The sequence below is a fragment of the Pyxicephalus adspersus genome, chromosome 7 (genome assembly GCF_032062135.1).
Source record: "Pyxicephalus adspersus chromosome 7, UCB_Pads_2.0, whole genome shotgun sequence".
Taxonomy (NCBI): domain Eukaryota; kingdom Metazoa; phylum Chordata; class Amphibia; order Anura; family Pyxicephalidae; genus Pyxicephalus; species Pyxicephalus adspersus.
In genome coordinates, this window is record NC_092864.1 from 73,102,155 (window position 1) to 73,117,703 (window position 15,549).

The 15,549-nt window shown below is 36.7% G+C and overlaps 1 protein-coding gene across 1 annotated transcript in view; it reads right to left on the bottom strand.

Moving 5' to 3' along the window:
• Positions 1 to 15,549, bottom strand: part of CCZ1 (CCZ1 homolog, vacuolar protein trafficking and biogenesis associated) — a 36,181-nt gene that overhangs the window by 18,367 nt on the left and 2,265 nt on the right. Inside the window, exons 3-10 of the mRNA XM_072418954.1 lie at positions 15,135 to 15,225; positions 13,332 to 13,429; positions 11,879 to 11,972; positions 11,250 to 11,324; positions 8,541 to 8,588; positions 7,475 to 7,558; positions 6,596 to 6,771; positions 763 to 844 (exon numbers count right to left, since the gene is read on the bottom strand). Coding sequence (XP_072275055.1) covers positions 763 to 844; positions 6,596 to 6,771; positions 7,475 to 7,558; positions 8,541 to 8,588; positions 11,250 to 11,324; positions 11,879 to 11,972; positions 13,332 to 13,429; positions 15,135 to 15,224 — 747 coding nt within the window. The 5' untranslated portion in view covers position 15,225. The remainder of the gene's footprint in view (positions 1 to 762; positions 845 to 6,595; positions 6,772 to 7,474; positions 7,559 to 8,540; positions 8,589 to 11,249; positions 11,325 to 11,878; positions 11,973 to 13,331; positions 13,430 to 15,134; positions 15,226 to 15,549) is intronic.

Here is a 15,549-nt window from a genome sequence, read left to right on the forward strand (position 1 = left end):
GGGGGGCTGTCTTATTTGATGGCCCTGCCTTATCATCGGGGAAACACGGTATGTACATTCAGGTCACCCATAAAATTCATGTTTATTTTTACTGAGTGGTGAGAGAGAAATGCACCTTCAAAAGATTTTACCTCCTGTGGAAATTACACTAATCCAACTGTTTAGAATAAATATGCAGATATCCTGTCCTGCATACCTTTCCCGCATTTCTTATGACAGGTTTACCTTGCACATCCATATACTAACTGGCACTAACACTCTAAAAACCAAACAAGTGTGTGGTGTATGACAATAGTGACACTGTATAAATGAAAGAATAATAAAATGTTAGCACTCATGGTTCTTCGAATACCCCTTTACTGTTGTTCCATACTGACCGACACAGTGTTCTGGAGGCGCAAACGTTTCCTTTGTCAGGGCAACAAAAACAATGGGCCTGATTTAATAAAGCTCTACAAGGCTGGAGAGGATACACTTTCATTAGTGAAGCTGGGTGATACAGCAAACCTGGAATGGATTTGGTACAGGGTTCAAAACATTTTTAGTAACAATTAGCAAATGACTCCCATTTCAGGTTTGCTGGATCACCCAGCTTCACTAATAAAAGTGTATCCTCTCCAGCCTTGGAGAGCTTTAATAAATCAGGTCCATGTGTCGGTGGATAAGGAACCAAAGCAAATTGCTAAAGGAGAAATGTAGGAGTGCTAACATTTTTTATCTATTTAGGTGTACCTTGTCTTCTAGGTTCAGGTTTGTTCTTACCTCTGGTTCTATGTATCTGGGAAAAAGTGATGTAGTGAGGTATTTGTACAATATTCTCATATCTTCTTGTTCCAGACCACTCCTGCAGGAGAAAACATTGATTTTAGGAATTACACTAATGCAAGTCATATTACAGCCTGTGAAGCAGGTAAACACCTAAATAGACATCTGTGGTGGTCCAACAGAAATATATGTGGTAGACCAAGCAGATACAAGTAATATTAAATAGCCATCTCTTAGCTAAGCTATGATGCGGTGGTACATGGTACCATCCAAAATAAAGCATATTTCCCACACGATATCTCAATTGTGTTTCCGAGGCTGTCAGGAGCGAGGTACAGACTCCCATATTTGGTGGACCTGCCCTCCTGTTATTGAGTGTGTTCGCTTGCTGAGTGCTGTTTTCTTAAAACAGGTACATAGGGACCCATGGGTAGCCTTCCTAAAATTTAAACCTTCTAACCTTTCTAATGTCCAATTCCAATTGTGTGTACATATATTGATTGCAGCAAAACAAACCATAGAGAAACACTGAAATACTCAACCAATTTTTTGAAGTTTCAAAACGCGTAAACACATTTCTTAATGAAAAACTTTCCAGTGTCCTGAATGACTCACAGGAAACATTTTCTGCTATTTGGGAACTTAGGCAGTAGTATTCTCTCCCAAATGTGCAGTTGATGTGACAACCCTCTAGGTATGGACTAGGTTTTAACTAGTATTCTACACAATGTCTTCCTGGACTTATCCTTTCCCCCTTCTGTCTTCTTTTAATTTATTTGTATTGTTATTTTTTTCTTGTTCATTTGAAGTTGCACTGGAAATTTTATTTTTGCACGTTTAGTATTGTGCTATGACTTCTAATATGCACGTTGTACTGTATCTCTATTTTTGTTATGCAAAATTTGTTTAAAAAAAACCTTATGGGAGCCATATCAGGCTTTTCTGCTTGTATATTTGTTTAAACTACAATTGAAGACTAGAGCTGACAGCAGAATATTGATTTATCAGCATACAGACCCTGTTTCTCTGTCATTGAGAAGGCTGACAGTGTGGTTATGATTAAGCAGTTCTGCTACTTCTGTAGAGGCCTGGGATCTGGCTGTGATGTCTGGTAGGGGTGGCGTCACATAAAAAGAGCTTACACAGATTTAACAGTATATAACCACAAATGGCAATAATAAAGGCAGAGCTGGCATGTAAACAAATTCCCAGACAGTGATTTGCTTACATTGTAGCTGCCAACTTTTACACCAAAATGATTAGGCCAAATGGGTGTCCCGATGAAGAACAATGGGAACTCAGTGAACTGTTTGCTTAACTCTGCTAGGTATTATGAACCTGTTTATAATACCCAGCATGCCTCAGTTACAAGAGCTTTGCTACTACATAAGAAATGTTTCATCTCCTTTTGATGGTAATGATGTAAAGTAATAAAGTCAGTATGTATTTTAAAAATGGAGGTTTACTAAAATAAATAACACCAACAATTTTTTTTAAAGATCCCCGCCCTCATGCATACACATATATGAATGCAAACCATGCAATTTGTGGGTGCGCACAGGTTTTGAAATGATGACTGCGTTACGATGTTTGTCCTACTGGAAGCCGTCATTTAAAAGCCAACATTAGGGTAACTATAAAGCGATAATCACACTTACTCCTCGTGTATGAGAGGCTTTGATGCTTGACATGCTGGGTATTCATTTAATCAATGCAACCTCATTTTTTATACTTTACCACAAAAATGATTGCACTAAAATAAAGATTACTTAAGGTTTATGCTAGCAGAATAAATGGTATGCATATAAATATATATATAGGAGATGCATTCCGATATACATTGATAATATATATATATATATATATATATACACACATACACATTAGGAGTGTAAAATGTATATTTGGCATAGCAATATGAATGCCAATAAATAGGTTAGTATACAATGAGTACAATTCAATCATAGGTACATATAAATCGATCAAGCTTTCCCATAAAAGCTAGCTAGGGAAAATGCTTATTGTGTTAGACATAAGCCGCCTATATATAACTGCTGAAAAATCTGCATCGGGATTCAGACGATTACCATCCTGATTTTTCAGCACTTATATTATTATTCGTTTCCTTTTTAATTCATATTAATGTGTATATATCCTAAAATGTACATAGTATATACAGGTAGATAAGTACAAAATAAAATAAAACCAAAATATATACGGGTGAGTATAGAGACAACAACATTTAAGAACTAATTAGAGTTTGGTATTAAACAATCCGATGTCCAAGGATATGGTGAGAGGTTAAAGTGTCAGGTTCTATAATATATGTGTATATTATAATATTAATACATATTTAGTAAACAGTAGAACAAATAATGTATTACATAAAAATGTAGCAACATTTATTCCCTATGGACCAACATCAGACAGTAAACACTTCCTAAACAGCCATGGTTTTATACACTGTGCTAACAATGGCCAAATAGCCTATAATACAATTCATAAGTATAGTCCTATTCTAGTATGCTGTAGCTGTGTAATACAATTAGCAGTCTTCAATGTATTGTTGGCTCTATGGGAAAAATTAAAAAAATGAGGAAAGACTGCCTTATAGTGGATTGCTATGTGATGAAAGTGAGACATGCAGTTATTTTTTGTTTTAAGACGACAAAGTGGAGATTTATGGAGTTTAATGTTATCCTTTTAAAAAGTGTTAAAAAATTGAGGGTGTACTTTAAACTACTGGGTCACAAATAAGCAATGCAGGCAATGTCTTAAAGGATGTCAAGTTTATTAGTTATTCTTATACTGATTCTCAAACAAGGCCAAGTACTTGCACATGTATTTATAACTCAAAACAGCATGTAAATGAGACACACTATAGTATGTGCTGTAATGTGAGCAGGGTATCTACAATCTGAAACTAAAGCCAGATAGCCATAGTGCGGAGTGTTAACAGGGAATGGCAGAGGGAAGAGGCTAGTGATGACAGTTGTGACAGACAAGGACACAAGGACTGCTTTCCCTAATATTTCTATAAGAAAAGAATGGTCTAGATACTTTAACCTAACACTTTGAAATAAAGAGATAATTATATATATATTCTAGAAATGAATGTGGAAAGGGGACATACTGTATATACTATACTAGAAAGAATGTAAGGCTTTTACTCAAACCGTCTACTCTATCTGCAGCAGTGAAATGTCTCAGCCATGAAACAAATATGAACTCACCTTGTGAGAATTATTTCACTTGTCCTTAAAATTGCAAAATGCAGTCAATCTAGACACTTTAATTTTGTTGTTAAGACACTTTTGTTATACTTCCGTAATAAAATATTTTTACAGTGGAATAAAACCCCAGTTATAACCACCTGATTCAGAGCAAGGTGTGACTTTTATTACTCCATAAATTAAATACTTAAGTTAAAGTAGAATTAAACTTTAAAAACTGCAAGCAGACAGTCTATATTACAGAGGGACTAGCTGTTCCACTACAGGGGATTACATCAAGCAAACATAAAAACATTAAGGAAAGAAGGAGAACGGGCAGGCTTTTTTGAAGGCACGGAGAAGGTGATAATTGTATAAAATCAATATAATTTTTTATATACTTTATATATAAAGTATTCTATCCACACTATATTTGGTGATAAGGAAAATCAAAGACTTGCATATAGGTCATGAATCAGGAAACAGGGTCTACCTTAACCCGTTTGGCCCAGATGGGCTTCCTCAAGGGATACAGAGACCCTAGGACCAATTAGAAACACATTAAAATTGGGTATATAGATGTCAATATCATGTTATATGTACCAACATGATATTGACATCTATATACCCATTATAAATGTGATTCTAATTGGTTTCTATGTACGTATAAATGGGATTCTAATTGGTTTATATATACATATATATTTATATGTATGTATATAAAATTCATGTTTATATGTACCAACATGATATTGACATCTATATACCCAATATAAATGTGACTCTAATTGGTCCTAGGGTCTCTGTATCCCCTGAGGAAGCCCATCTGGGCAAAACACGTCGGGTGAGACCCCGTTTCTTTGATTCACGACCTAAATGCAAGTCTGTGATTTTCCTTATCACCAAATACAGTGTAGATAGAATACTTTATTATGCTATTTCGTAATATTGTTTTTCTATTATTTTAAGATTTTTGTACAGTGAACCCCTTTAAGCCTATTTGTAACAACCATAGATTGATTATTGGAGCATGTAAATGTGTTTATATTTTTTTATTTTGTTTATTAAACATTTGTATCAACAAAAGAAACATACTGGATTGTAAATACATTGTAAAGTCCCAAGGGTATTGACCCTGTTATGTAAAAACAAAAAAAATATTTGTTTGTAAATTGAGATTAAGGGATGTGGCATAGGTTGAACAAGTTTGGAAAATTAGAGGAACGTCTTTCGGTTTTTAAATAAATATGAACATAGGCTTGTTGTCACTTATCAGATATAAGTACTGTGGGCTGGTAAGTCACTCTTATTTTGTTTTTGCACCAATCTACAAAAGTTTTGTAAATTATTACTGCAGCCGATTTCTTTGCAGAAATAGAACACGTGACTTTAGAGGCCGAGTTGGCCACAGTCACAGATAGATACATCTGTTCCCATCACCTATGTACAGAGCTGTACCCTATACTTATGGAAGGGGCTACCTACTGTGCAAATGAACTCTGCACAGACACTGAAGATATTACATCTGATAAGATCAGACAAAGAAATAGTGACTGCTCCAAAATTATACTATGCAATATAGTCTATGCATTTGCCTTTAAGTTGAACTACAGGGCAAACAAATTTCTTATAAAGTGGTCCTCCCTTTCCCACCACAGCAACAGCTAACCGCTTGTTTTGTTTAGGGGAAGACAAATAAGGTGAAATAACTATCTTATTCCTTGCAACCGCAAGCTTCCTCCTCCTAATGTAATGGGTCTGCACCTCTATGGCGTCATCCCGTACAATACAGGAGCAGCAGTCAGGCTTGTACACACTTCAGGAGTGTCAAGACAGTATAGAGAAGTGCCAGCAGCAGGTGCAGCGAGAAAAAGTTTTTTTTCCTTATTCATCAACCTTTAACTTTAGGCCTGAGTAATTCTTAGCACTCCTGTAAATTAAAAGGAGCAAGAAGAAGGTGAGAATTAGTGGATGGAGTTGGGCCTTGTTAGGGAAACAATTGCTCTGATTATCTTTAAACACTGCTAGTCTATATCTAAGGTATAGTAGGCAGTCAATACATACAAAAACGCACACACTCACTTAATTCTGCATTTCGTCTGTCTTTGCTTCAGGACTAACAGCTGTTTATACTGCAAGGCCAGACTGTGGCAACACACCCCTAAAGAGTATGTCCATGAAAATCTGAGCTCCCAAGATGTGGGCTGAATGAACCTGGCAATCACTGAACCTAGAAAAGGCGACTTGCTGCAAAGATGGATGCAGAGGGCACGGGCACTGTCAAGTGAAGAGGCCGAGTTGTTCTTCCAAACTTTTTTCCTGGCTAGCATGCCTTTCAGTGCAGTTTTTGTGTAGCAAAGTGCAAATGATACAGCAACAATTCAGAACTACATAAGCTGATTCATTACTGCACATGTGAAACAGTTATTCTGTCCTGTAAGCAAGCTCGCAGTGATGACGCAGAAGGTTTTAGCAAGCTAGATTTCTAGAAGCTTTACAAAGAGTACGTGAAAAGGGCTTTCAAGTTGCACTTCATTTGCTTATAAATTATATAATGCTGCCAGACAAGTGCAAAATATATCACACAATAAGCAAAATATTAGGTATATGTTACTTACCATATCAGCTGGTCATTGTACAAAAACGCTGTGTACTTCACAAGATTGAGGCTTTCTTCTATTCTATTAATGAATGACTGGATTTTCAGGTAAGTCATCTTGTCTAATGGAAAAAAGCTGATGCCACTAAATACATCGAGCAGATCACAAAACTGCATGTGTAATGTCTGTAAATACTGTGAAATGAAGAACATAAAACCAGTCACTGATGTTGTCTTTCACTTACACAGCTACCAATAGTTTGTCTATTTACATATAAATGACCTTTCTGAACTCATGTATTGTTAAGCAGGCTACATTCTTCCACATGAACCACCCACCAGGTTACCAGCTTTATTTTATATTATATTTTAGCTCATATTTAGCTCATATTGTTCCCAGTACATCATCTGCTCTTCTCTCCAACTTGCAGCATTGCCGTTTAGAATCTACAGGTAGTCCGTGCTTGCTATAACTGAACTGGGGGATACTCTTCAATAAATATTTTGCATATTGGGGCAAAGCTACAGGGTGAATTTATTAGGGACACTTTTACGTACCTTCCACCAACTACATAATTGGATTTACTACTGAAACCTGCAAGGAGAACCTTTTACCCCAAGATTTGGGGGAACAGGTGGCATTCCCTGCCTTCTCGCAGTGCAGTGCTTGACGCCTAAACAGCTAATCACAAGGTTTCATGGGGAAGCATGCTCAGTCTGTGCAAATTTTGATTAAAATTGACATATCTTTTCTGAGCCCATGGGATGTCATGGGATGGAATGCAAAGAAAATAAATGTAAGCCTTCACTGAACCTTTAATTCTGAAGTACCATTCAGCAGTTCTTTTTAGGTTATCACAACTCACTTAATCAGTGACAGGAAGACAGATATAATTACCCGATGAAAGAACTTCTCCAGTCTGTCTTTTAGCAATGTAACTCCACCAGTTTCCATAGCTTTGTTAAATGTTCCATTAAATAGCTGTACGGGGAGAGAAAATAAATGTACATGATTAGTTGTGAGTTGTTAGCTTTAGTTGTAAGGCAAAAATTAAAAAAAAAAAAAAAAAGACTGGTACAAATCAATATGGCAGACATAGTTAAATAATATAAAATGCCATGTGTACCAAACATATTCCTATACATATTTAAAACTATAGCACCATTCTGCAGTTACTAATATATAAATGTAGCTTTATCTATTCTGGCAGCAACTGGTACCAAATGGAAGGGAAGCCTGGTGTACCAAACGCAAGGACTAAGGGCACTCAGGAACTGGGCTCTGACATCCAAGCTACTTTGTTTGACCAGAAATAACAAGACATTCATGTTTCCTTGTCCATTATTTATTTCATACATTTGACAATCTCCTATTTCAGAGCTTCCCAAACGGCAGATTAGACAGGCAAAATTTTGCAGCAGGCAAGGTGTTTGGGCAAACTGCACCCCACTTCTCCTCATTGCATTGATTCTCATCACACTTCTTTCTCTCAACATTTCCCTCTGACCGATTGGCATGTTGCTTCCCTTCACCAATATTTGTGATACGTGGAGAGCACGTTTCCCTCCGCCCAGCTCCCCAATGCTGGCAGAAGCAGGACAATGGGAACTCAGAGATGGACAGTGATAGATAGTCACAGCCACACTATCAGAGAGTTAAGTGATTGTGTGAGTGTATACATGTGACTTTGCATACTTGTGCATCCATGGGGGTACTGGAGCACATTTTTCTAACCACTGCATTAAGTACAATAAATACCCCTGCCACTTCTTTAGACCCCTTGCATAAATAAAGCAGTTTGACAATTTATTTTTACCAATTTAGCACTTCATGCTCCTGAAATTGGGCAGCTTTGTCCTATTTGTTACTAACTAAAGTAAATGTTACATGTATAGATTCCGCAGGTTGGTCAATAAACTTTTTTCACCTGCAGCAATGGAAAAAAAGTGTTTTGATCTCATACCTTATACATTTTGTAGCATTGCTGGAGAACTGAGGAATACACTTTGTCCTGTAAAGGAAAAAAACAAAGTTATTTATCCCAATAAAGAGATTATATGAAGATAACAGAGCTTACCAAAAAAACATTTTCACTTGCTAAGGATTTTTCAATATATTTAGTGTATTTCAGGTCTGCTGAATCCAGAAATGACATCAGTTTCATTGAACTGGCTCTAGTTCTTGTGATACAGGAATCAGAATAGACAATTTTACCAACAACAAATGTTAACACAGCATATTATCAATCTTTTGTGGGAGTACCCTGATTTGGAATTGGCAAGACGACCTGTGCCGCATGGTGCTGATGTTCCCATACCAGTGTTCAGTACACTCCCTGATATTCCCGTATCCAACATGGAGGATATACAGGGAGTGTAATCCAGGAGTTAGCAGTGGAAGTGAATACGAAGGAAGTGTTTCATCAAACCAGCAGTTCTCCCAAGAAGAGCTCAATGATTTAATATGTGACCTAAGTCTGTCAAAATAAGCATCTGAACTTTTAGCATCCAGGCTATAGGAAAAGAACTGTCTGAAACGGGAAGTTCAAATACTGGTTTATAGGACAAGAGAGCTGACACTCCGACCATATTTCAGTGAAGATGGAGACTTTGTGTACTGTTGTAATATCCCTGACTACTAGCCCATATGGGAGGACCAGAATACCAAGCAGAGGATTGGCGGCTTTTCATAGACAGTTCAACTCGAAGTTTGAAATCTGTTTTACTGCCTAATGGCAACTGCTATGCATCAATTCCAATTGGTCACTCAACAAAACTTAAGGAATATGAAAATATCAAAATGGTCTTACAAAAACTTCGCTATCATGAACACAAATGGTCCATATGTGTTGATTTAAAAATGGTTCCTACTTCCTATTCGGACACAAAGTAGATACACAAAGTTCCCATGTTTCATCTGCTTGTGGGATAGTAGAGCAAAGCAGGGTCACTGAAAAAAAGTGACATGGCCTCCAAGGGAAAACATGAAAAACGGTCCAGCGAACATCATTACCGAGCCAATGGTTGACAAAGAAAAAATCATTCTCCCTCCACTACACATAAAGTTGAGATTAATGAAGCAATTTGTTAGAGCTCTGAACAAGGAAGGTGATTTTTCCCAAATACATTTGTAGATTCTTCTCTGGATTGAGTACTGAAAAATTAAAAGCAGGAATTTGATGGACCCCAGATTCAGAAACTGATAAATAATTCAAATTTCACAAGTTACATGACTGATACTGAAGCTTCTGCCTGGCACAGCTATGTCATGGTTGTCAAGAACTTCTTGGATAACCATAAAGCACAAACTTAGGAAGAACTGGTACAAAACTTGCTCTTATAATATCTCCATAGCCATTTGCAAAAATTTCCAGAAAACCTTGGCGATTTCAGTGAGGAACAAGGGGGGAGGTTCCATCAAGATATAAAGGTGATAGAAGAAAGGTATCAGGGCAGAGGAAATCATACAAACTGAGTTTTTCAATGACTTTTTTGTGATTAGTTTTGGAAATATACTGAATATGGAATATATTGACATTAAGTATTTAAAAAAAAACCAATACCGTATTTGGAATCTGTGCATCAAACATAACCTAAAATGATTTTATTCTGTTTGGCAAGAAAATGTTTGTTGCCCAGTGTTATTGAAACATACAATGGGGTCTGAAAAAAAGGATGCCATAAAAGAAACCTGTAGACTACTACAAATGACCTCCTCTAGTTACCAGGCTAGAACAAAAATGACAGAAAATAATTCTGACTTTTCTCAGTCTTCTTTGCTGCAAGCTGGTTCCTGGCCAATTACAAAAGAAAATAAAACCACAGACCACCAAACTAGCGATTTCAGTAGATCAATGATGACAGACCCAATATTTTTCTCATAACAGGTATACTTTATTATAGATTATATATATAAATACTTTTTGTATACTTTAACATGTTGGCTCAACTCTGGTCAATAGGTGTCATATCAGGTATTTAAATTGTATCACAATAAAGCCGTGTATGGCCACATTAACGTATTTCTGTTCTTTGCTCACACAGGACAAAGCAGATTTACTTTAATGTAGCCACCCTACCAGCAATAATGAAGAAAAGTTCTGTATAAACTACGACTCCCCAAAGTGGAACTTTTTAAGGCTATTAACTCCCTTTGTAACGGAATTAGGTGACCTCCTGCTGTCACATGGAGTAAATCTACATACACATGTCAGATGATTCCCGTCCAATAATCGCTTCAGGGCTAGTATTAGACAAAAATCTGAGGTGTGTACAGCGCCCGTCGTCCATCCTTTATGGATCCATCCTGGCGGATCCATGAACAATGGAGGACGAACGACTGCAATAAAAGTGAAGGAAAGGGATCGCAGCGAGGTTCCGCTCGCTTGTTCTCCTCCCTCTCCATAGAGCAGAATGGTGCTGTATGTACAGCGCTCGTTAAGTCTTTTGTCTTTGGAAAGGATTGTGAAAGATCCTTTCCAACAACAATTGCTGAGCGCGTGTATGCAGCCTAAGTCATATACTACTCTTTACCAAAGGAAGGAATGGTAAGTATAAGCTTTTGAGGAGTAAAAGATTAATGCAAATTTTTTAACTTTGGCCTGCAAAGAAAAAAAAGCTGAAAACAAATCACATGTACACCCAGCAATGAAATGATAGCACTACATACTCACCAGTAACTCATCTTCTTGGTACTCTAAAACAGTCTTGCCATCTTTTTGTTTTTCAACGACAGGATTTTTCACCACCTGAAAATGTAATAAAGGTGTAACATGTTAGCCATATTACTGAAAAATAAAAGTTTTATTAATGTATTATTTTTTGTGTAATAAAACTGCTACCAATGAACCAATAATTTATAGTGAAATATAATTCATAATGATCAAATCTAAAGAGTTAGTCAACCTAAATGTGAAAGTTCTGCTTTGGTAGATGTTCAAAACTATAATCGCCCAACAGTTTCTTATATTTCTGATGAACTCTAAACCTTACGACTTAAGTTTGTAGGTCTAAATATGCAATTTGGTTTTTATGAGGGCTTCCCTGTAGCCACTTCAGAATTTTATTAATACTAGGATGAAAACAACCAAATTCAACACACAAAGGAAGATAAAAATACCTAAAACCTTTAAAGGGATAAAACAGTAGGAAATTATTGTTAAAATATCTCAATATTAACGTTTATATCACAAATAAAATGTCAGGGTGTGACTCAGCCTTCTAGGTTGTATTTAACTAATTTATTGACGTTTTAGGGGGAAATAGTCTTTTCAACATGCTGTAGAAGTTTAGAAAGTCTTACCATAATCATCCAAAATCCTTCTTCAGGTTCATGAAAAAATTGTCTATTCTTCTGTGTGTGTAATGACTGTGCTGGTTTTGTTGGGTTAAATGTTCTACAAATAAAAATATAAAAGAATAGCCAATAAGAATAAATTGCACTGTTAATAATATTTATGCATTGTTTTGTAAAGCACATACCCAGTCCCCAGACAAAAGAAGATAGAAGACTTGAGACTAGAGAAATGGGGGGGGGGTTGCCCCCAATTTATATAAATAAAAAGTGGAAGGAGAAAAAGGGATCCTATAGACCGGCTTTAACACGGCACCATCACCTTCCTGGCTACATGGTGTAGAATGGGAAAATCACAACCCTGGATGTAACAGATAACACATAATTCATGGATGTGGAGGCAATGTTTGCATACCATAAGTAAAAAATGAACAGATTTCCATTTCATAATGAGTTTAGTGATTGGTACCTCCATTTTATTTTAAATTGGCAAGAAAAAGTCTAGCATAGTTCAAGTTGCAGACCATTAGGAAGATCAATGCCTGCATCTAACACAAAGGAAAAAAAGCACTAAACTTTGAAAATAACGAATACCGAGAACACATTTTAAGGGATCTGAATGCGATATAGGAACAATTTCCATAAAACATTGGTTTAAGGCTAAATCTGACATGTGTACAGGAGTCCCCTAAAGCCGTTAATAATCCGCCATGGTTGTGCATTTCCATTAGGCGGGGTTTCACTCACTCATCTTCCTCCTTCCCCTCTCCACAGAATAAAATGGCGATGTGGATACAGTGCTCATTCATTCATCTTTCACTGAAAACAATCACTAAAGATTGTTAATAGGATTGTTTTCAGCCAATGACCAGACCGGTTCACGCAGCCTAACTCCTAATATAATTTTTATTGCTAGCCATGAAGAATAGGATGCAGATTCCCAAAACATGCTGATTTTCTATAGGTCCTAAATAAACATACTTAGTTGATTTAAAAGATTGGGGCCTACTTTGTACCTGTGGTAGATACATGTATTCTCCTTAATAGACTGGAGACTTTGTGATTTTTTTACTTAATTTGTTTACATAGTTCTCCAGGCACAGGGTATTTAAAAAAGTTAATAGGAACTGATAAATTGTACAGAAGTTCTGGCAGGAAAAATGTCCACATTGACTACATAAAGCTATGCACAACAATACATGCTTCGGTCACAGAATGAGTTTTCAGATCAGCAAAACAAAGTACAGTAATACATTACAATGTTCTCCCCAGCCCCATTTAGCTGGGCGCACCACCCGGCACTTTTCAATAACCACCCGGCTGTTTTTGGGTAGTTACTGATAAGTTGGGTCACAATACAACGACTGCCACCTGCCTAAAATTTCTTCCCACCCGTTTAAAAAAAAAAAAAACCTAGGCTGAGCACTGCATTAGGCGATACATTGGTTTGTAGATTGTATACCTGGTAAACTGCACAATTGCTTCACATAAACCAACATTTTTTATTTTTTCATTCTTCTCAATGTCATTTGGATGGTAAAAGAGAATCTTGTTTTCTTCCTGCAAAGTAAAAACACAAATAAATAAATGTATATACACTGGAAGTTTGTATAAAACACAATGTTTGTTAAGGGTGGAGGGTAAATGATATATATATGACGGTTATGAGCTATTTGGCGACCATTATGAGGAGGTCACAACGTCTGTGTCAGACACCCATATTTACTTCATATTATAAATTCACATTATAACGAATGCCATAGAAAGTGCTGGATTGAGTTAACTATAAAAAACAAAGATCTTACTATTGGAGTAAACAAGACATACAAGAAGCCAGGGGTCGGCCCAACAGGTTTCAACAACTAAAATACTTTGGGTGTAATGCAATTGCTACATTTTTTTTAACAAGCAATGCTTTGCAGTAGCCCCAAGAAACCAAACATCAGCTTTCAGCATTTGTTTGAAATCAGACAAGTACAACAAGATCTCTTCAGTCACACACAAGTATAGAAATGATTATATTAACCAATTTCCATTTTTGCTGGGGGACAAATAAGTCATGCAGTTTCAATTACAATCACAAGACTCTACTTCTTTATATCTTGATAATTAACTGGATTGTGTAGCTGAGTAAAATAGTCGGGCGTAATAACACACCGAGTGCTGTAAGGCTCGTCCCATTATCGAAAAGTGATGTAACAGCATGTAACAATCAGGCAGCGCAGGGGTTAACATCTGAGTAGTGCGTAATCACAACTTTCTGATTATCTTAGGATTTATTACAATGTACAGAAAAAGAAAACAGACATTTCACTGTGAGAATGCAACATGCAAATTTAAGACCAGCCAAGCATGTAAAGGAAGTTATTCTATCCTGATTTGGGAAGAGTAAATTCAACTGTAATTAACTGAAATATATATATATATATATATATATATATAGGGTGAACCAAAACTAGGTGGACAGCAGTTTGATCACCTGCCTTCATAACATTTTCAGTGCTTTTGTATTGTATTATTGTATACAAATAAAAATATTTGTAAATGTAATAATTGTTTATCAAAAATTTATTTGTATTAGTCAATATAATTGTATATGTAATCTCAAAATAAACCTTATCCTTTACTGTCCACCTACTAATTGCCTCAGGGCTGATATCAGACAGGCAGTACAGCGCTTGTCATCCATACGACTGCCCTGGTGGATCCACAGACGAGGAACGATTGTAATGAAAGTGAAGGGGAGAGAGAAGGGGAGAGACGTTCTCCCCCTTCCAATAGAGAAGAACAGTGCTGTATGTACAACACTCCTTCATGCATCGTGCAGTGGTTTGTCGTTTAAAAGATCCTTTTCAACGACAACTATTGTACGTGTGCACGTAGCCTAGGGCCTCAGAGGGCATTCAGCTCTGTCACACAGGGCGAGCAGAGCTTTTATTGAAATTCTGCTGTGCTGCTGGGGAGAGCTAAATGAAAGCATTCCAGAGTGCCCAGCTAATCCATGAAGCAGTGGAAAGGAATGGTGATGTCACCTGAAAGCTAATGCAAATATTTTAATCTTTTTGAACCAAAAAAGCTGATAATGACTGACGGGCAGGCAGGGTGGCAGAAAAGTGGAACTTTTTTCATAGAGAATCCATTCGATAAGAAAGCAAAACACATTTGCAGCAGCTCCAAACCTTTGCATGCTAGGGAATGTTTAACCATGTGTTTACCTGTCCCAAAAACCTACCAAAGGATTAAAATCATTTCATTGTATTATTACCTCGCCTTCTCTTTGGCCAAACTTTGGATTATAGATGAAAAAACTTAATAAGGATGGGCCATAGTGCTTCTCCTGCACTGCAAACGCCATCCTAGAAAGAGATAAAGACAAACAAATAATGTTATGAAATTGTCCATTTACTTCCCTACTTTTTTCTTGTTTGCAGAACTCAATACTACAAATGCAATTATTAAGAAAACCATAGAAATTATATTATACAAACATACTACTACCTCTTTTGGCAGACATGCCTCAGTATCAAAAGGTAACTAAAGTGTATGTCGGGGCTAAACTTTTTTTTGTTTTAAAATGGGAGGAAGAACAAGAAGCCCTGTCAGATTTTTATTGTAATCCTGGATTGTAATAGAGCAAAGTTAGGTAAGGCTAGAATCTGCTCTATGGTGGTGGTGGTGGT